The sequence below is a fragment of the Henckelia pumila genome, chromosome 4, assembly GCF_033568475.1.
Source record: "Henckelia pumila isolate YLH828 chromosome 4, ASM3356847v2, whole genome shotgun sequence".
NCBI lineage: Eukaryota > Viridiplantae > Streptophyta > Magnoliopsida > Lamiales > Gesneriaceae > Henckelia > Henckelia pumila.
Window position 1 is genome coordinate 181,518,108 of NC_133123.1, and position 6,178 is coordinate 181,524,285.

Sequence of the window (6,178 nt, forward strand, 5' to 3'; positions counted from 1 at the left end):
TGTCCAGTAGCAAGAGTCGGACTCAAAACAATGCCATTTGAGATATCATGGAATAAGATCAAGGTGCTCAGAATGGGGCCAGCGTGCACCAACACAGACATTCAAATAGAGCATTCAAGTGCCAAGAACATCTAGTTTCCAATCCACTGGAACTTACAGCTACTGTAATTCAAAATTCAACTTGTGACATAGACTGCATCGTGATTATTGCAGTAAGAAGGCAATCATCGGTTCAAGATACATCAAATTGCTCTGAGAAACAAAAGGAATATCATTTTCATAGTCAATTCCATCACCTTCATATTCCTAATCTTGATCTGCACACTATGGTATATGATAAACAATTCATTCAAAGTTTCGGTACACTTTGCTCAACTATATACAGGTCCTACACATGGATATATGTTGATCGTGGTTCAGTATCGGGTATCTAACAACCTAAGGATTGTTGGGATGCAATAACCATATCCTGTTAAGAGAAAATCCAAACGTGACATGACAAAAGAAGAGAAAACCAAACCAGTAGAAAACATTTTTTTTAAAAAAAGCAACTTTTTTCCAGATAAACAAACACGGATCATAGCAATAGTTCATAATCTTACATTGCTTCACAGAGCATCTATCACATCAAGTTGATAAATTCAAAGTCATAGATTGACACCAAGAACAATCAGATTATCAGCACTTCATAAACTTCCACAGCTTGAAGAAGCATCCATCATTTCAACTTAAAACAGCAAGAAAAATATGATCCATAGGTAACTTCAATCTAAACAACTTCAAAAAAAGCAACTTTCTTTCAATTAAAGTAATACAGATCATATTAATAGTTGTTTGAAATCTTACACAACTTCACGGGCATCATCACTTCAAGTTCATAAATTCGAAGTTAACCTCCAATACAAATGGTAACCCCTATTTATCATTATCACTATAAGCTACAACAGAACCACACATTCTCACAAAAAGAGCCAGACACGAGAAGAAACTACATATACAGGCAAATATCATCATCACTTTGAAACTAAAAGTATCTCCGGCTTCTTAGCCTTACTGGGAGTGTTGGCATTCGAACTGGTAGAATTAGCAGCCGCCACTGCAGCAGTTGCTGCCTTGGCCGCCTCGCGTGCCCTCTTATCCAGCTGAATCAAACTCCGAGTCGCCAAAATTGCTTGTGGAACCAGCTCATGAGAAGCTCTAGCATAGAATCGACGCACCGCCACTGATGCAGCATCCTTCACCTCATCCACACCCAATGGCCCCAACAAACAGTGCCCCAAGATCCTCAAAATTGGTTGCAACAATTCCCAGGGCACCGGAATTCTCGCATCCTCAACACCCAATTCGGCTGCACTACCGTCCTTAATGACTATATCTTTGACTCTTCCGGACATATTTTCAATCTCATCAGCCTCTGATGTAATATCACTCCCAAACCCATTATTATTTTCATTTCCCATGTTATTTTCAACAATACATTCAGTTTTTTGGTCGAATTCGGCAGTACAAGTACAATCATTCCCAGCCCAAATGGTGGCGAATTTACAGAAATCAACCTTAGACCAACTGGGCATCTGCGAGATCTGCTGGTAATAACAATCAAGAGCAACTCCAACAATGCAGGCACGCTTAGTCGATTTAACCGCGATCTGCGGTTCCAAAGGCGGGGACAGAACCCCAATCAAAGGCTTTTCCGTCTTCAAAATCGAATTCGAAGATTTAACTGGATTGCGAGGGGAGTGATACAGCGAAGGCTGAGATAGATCGGGAATGGAAACAGTAACAGGCTTACCGTGACGTGCTTTGGTTTCAGATGAATATAGTGCTAAGAGCACGGCCTCGAAACCAGAGAGAGAGACTAAATGATCGGAGGTGGGATGGTGGATGCGGTGAAGGTAGACGGAAGATATAATAGGGAGGTACGAGAGGACAACGAGACGAAGATCAGGGTCGCCGGAGAGGTAAGTATCGTAGAGCCAGTGGCATAGGGGGTCGTCGCCGGATCCAGATGTGGGGGAGGAGAGAGCGGCGGAGACGGAAGAGTAGGCGGCAGAGGAGAGGAGGAGAGATCGAGCAGGGCGGTCGGTGTCGGCGAGGGAGGAGAGGGGATCGACGGAGTCGGAAGGCAGAAGGGAGGAGAGAAGTTGGATGCGAGAGCGGGCTTTGGAGATAGATTCCCACCAAGAGTGCATAGGATCGGAGGAGTGGCCGTTCTGGGAAACGGTGTTGCCGTGGTGATGATCGGAGGAAGAGGCGGAGGAGGACGGCGAGCCACCGGGGAGGAGGTGGAAGTCCATGGCGGTCGAGGTAAAGTTTCCTTCCTTGTGGTGCGATCGGATGTTATTCACACTTTCGTTGGTCAATGGATACACTTTTTTTTTTTTAATAAATAAATTTTAATTTTATTTTTTTAAAATGAAAATTGAGTAGCACAAATTTTATGAGCTTGTGATGGTGAGATGGGTAAACCATGTATATATTTAATAAAAAATAATATTTTTTTAATGATCGATCGAATAAGAAATATGTCTTATTTACATATGTGAAAAGTAATATTTTCGATAAGAAATTAATAATTTTTTAAAAGTAGATAGTATAGAATACTCATTTAACAAAATTGAATGTTAAATGGTCTAAAAGAAGTTTTGTTTTGTATATTTTATTTTACGACAATGGAACACACAACCACTACAGTGTGCACTGAATAATTATCTTACTATATTATCATAGTAGATACTTTTTAACAACTAACTTTCAATCAATTGATGAAACTTGAGATAAAATTATAATTATATCCTAACTTAATTCATAACAAAACCAAAATTATTAGGTAATTAGTCATTTTATATGACTTTATATTTTTTTAGCCATTAGATGTTATCTTATTTACCAAAATGACGTTAATTTTGTGATCTTTAGTGTTTTTTATTGATAAAAATGTCACTCACCAGTAAGATTAATGTATTTGTTCTGTTTTAGTGACTATTTATTTACGAAACATTATACTTTTTGTATTGTTAATTGAGTTATTTAAACCAAACACCCCTGTGAAATATTGTAAATGCACACATCTCTCCTGTGAAATTTTAATAGGCATCTTCAACCCTAATATTTTAAAAAATTAGCACACTTGCCCCTTCAGATGAGTGATTGTTGCGCACGCGCCCCTCATGCGACTAGGCAAAGATTTTGATATTTTTTTTGCATCAAATACCCCTGTGAAATATTAAAATGCATATTTGACCCATGTGAAAATAATTTTTAAATCTATTCAACCCATAATACACAATTTTTATTAAGATCTAATTATAAAATATTTAGCAAACACTTTTTGTTTTATTAATTTTATTTTTATTTTTATTTTTATTATGATTATATAATTATTTTCTAAAAAATATTATTATTTTATCTTGTTATCATTATTTTATTAAACTTTCTTCTTATTTCCAACTTTTCCATTAAACATGCATTCATAAACAAATATTTAAATAATATCAAGTACCAAAATATTGAACTAAACCGATAAGTTCAAACATATTGCCTTTTCAATTTAAAACTATATATTATTGAACCAAAATTTAAATTTTTCGAGAATATGCATTGCACAATTTGTAATAAATAATAAAAAAATAACATTCTTATATAATTCTAAATCGAAAAGGTAACATTCATGAACTTATCATTTGGTTCAATATTTTGATATTTTTAGATATTTAAATTCTTATTTATGAATCATGTTTAATGGAAAAGTTAAAAACAGGAAGTCATTTGATAAAATAATGATAACGATATAAAGTAATATTTTTTTTAGAAATAAATTAATTACAAATTAGAAATTTAAAATAAAAAATAAGAATAAATAAAATTAAAAATATTTGAAAAATATTTTATAATTAGATCTTAATAAATATTGTGTATTATTATTTAATGTAAATTCTGCAATGCATTTTAAAAAATTTAGATTTTGGTTCAAAAATCTATAATCCTAAATTGAAAAGTAATATGCATAAAATTATCATTTTGATTTAATATTTTGGTACTTTTAGGTATTAAATCTCGTTTATGAATCCATTTTTAATTGAGAAGTTGGAAACTAGAAGAAAGTTTAGTAAAATAATAATAACAAGATAAAATAATAATATTTTTTAGAAAATAATTATATTATCATAATAAATTTAAAATTAAAAATAAAATTAATAAAACGAAAAGTGTTTTCTAAATATTTTATAATTAGATTTTAATAAAAATTATGTATTATGGGTTGAATAGATTTAAAAGTTATTTTCACAGGGGTCAAATATGCATTTTTAATATTTCACAGGGGTATTTGATGCAAAAAAATATCAAAATCTTTGCCCAATCGCATGAGGGGCACGTGCACAACAATCACTCATCTGAAGGGGCGAGTGCACTAATTTTTTAAAAGGCCAGGGTTGAAGATGCCTATTAAAATTTCACAGGGGAAAAATGTGCATTTGCAATATTTTACAGGGATGTTTGGTGCAAATAACTCATTTTAAATTTTACAATTTATTTTTCGCTTTTCGTTTTTTTTAAAAATAGCAATTCAAACACGAAACTCGTGCATAAAAATACTAGTAAGGAACAATATAATAACAGTTAAATAAAAGGAATGGAATCCAAGTTCAAAGATTAATCATTATGGCCGAACCAATATAAAAGGGGATAAGATTGGGCCCTCTCCTTTATTGGTTTTCCCAATAGCCATAATGGATTCCATTATGTAGTTAGTTGAGGCCGGAGTTTATTATTTATCATTTCATTATTGAAAATCAAACCCCTTGCTCCATCCCGGGGCCTCAAATAAGGATCCACTTTCTCCATATTTGGTTTTGATTTGCTCCCAAGGACTTTCATCCTTAATGCAACAAGAAGTCACTTCAAACCAGTTGCAAGGTATTAAATGTTCGCGTTCATCCCCAGCTCTTACACACTTGTTTTTTCAGATGGTATTGTAACGTCCGAAAATTCGTTACGTAAACCCGCATGCATAATTAAGGAATTTAATGATTTAAAAATAATTTAAAATGAGTTAAATGATTTTTATGTGTTATTATGTAAAATATATGATTTATTTGCATGTTTTTAATTTTATTATAACATTTAACCTCTATTATGAAATTTGTGAATTTATTTGAGAAAAGTAATTTTGTGATCGCATAGACGGGACCGTGGACGAACGAGATATAGATTTTTCATCAAAAACTTTGATTAAGGTTTTCAAGAGCCATAAATTATTATTTTAAGATCGTCTCGGACAACGATCTACGCGACGGTGTAGTGTTTTCGAACGTATATAACGCAAATACACATTTTTACTCTCTTATTGATCACCATTTAAATCATAATACACTGATTTATGCATAAAATATCTGATGTGGCATGTGTATGTGGTTTTAGAATGAAAATTTTCAAGTTCATGCATGAAACTCACGTTTTTGTACATGATGGCTTAGTTTTGATAAATTTCAGGACAGGGTTGGTTCAGGACTGCTGCTGTAACGCCCCGAATTTATTTTAATTAAGTTTATTTGAGATAATAAGAGATTATAGAATTCAAGAGTCGATTTGATTTTGATCAGGGTCTATTTTGAAATTTTTGGAATTTTCAGGGACTAGAGTGCAAAATTGAGATTTTATATAATATCTTAGCTTGTTTGACTTGGTCCTCACTCCTCCATTTTATTCAACAAGCCATCTCCTCCATTGAAGACTTCCAACGCCATCTTCAAGCTTTCTTCTTCGGTTTTCGGTCGATCCGTCCGGTAGAATTTTAATCCGAAATCACTTTAGCGATCCTGGCAGCGAGAGCTTCGTTCTATAGTAAGTTTTTCTCCGATCAGTTATACTTTTATTTTTGGATGTTGTTAGAATCTATTGAGTTTCGGTTATGTTGTTCTTGAGATAGTTCTTATCGTTTATTCTTAGTCGGATCAGAAAAAGAGCGTCGTTCAGAATTGTTATGATTTTTAGAAGCTTATTTCGAAAATGGGGATTTTGAGATTTGTTGGATTGGATATGTTTTTGATGATTTAGTATTTTATTGAGTTGATTGCGATGCTATACTGCTGTCTGTGTTTCCGGTTTGATCAGATTATAACCGTTATGCCGCCGGTTTGAGTTTTGGTATTTTTATTCGTTTGAATTGTTGAACCAT

The 6,178-nt window shown here is 33.5% G+C and overlaps 1 protein-coding gene across 1 annotated transcript; it reads right to left on the reverse strand.

Moving 5' to 3' along the window:
* Positions 1-772: 772 nt before the first annotated feature.
* LOC140865594 (uncharacterized) lies at positions 773-2,349 on the reverse strand. Its single transcript, XM_073270275.1, has one exon. It carries the CDS (start codon positions 2,295-2,297, stop codon positions 1,014-1,016), a length of 1,284 nt encoding a protein of 427 aa, XP_073126376.1. The 5' UTR covers positions 2,298-2,349; the 3' UTR covers positions 773-1,013.
* Between the last annotated feature and the right edge of the window lie 3,829 nt (positions 2,350-6,178).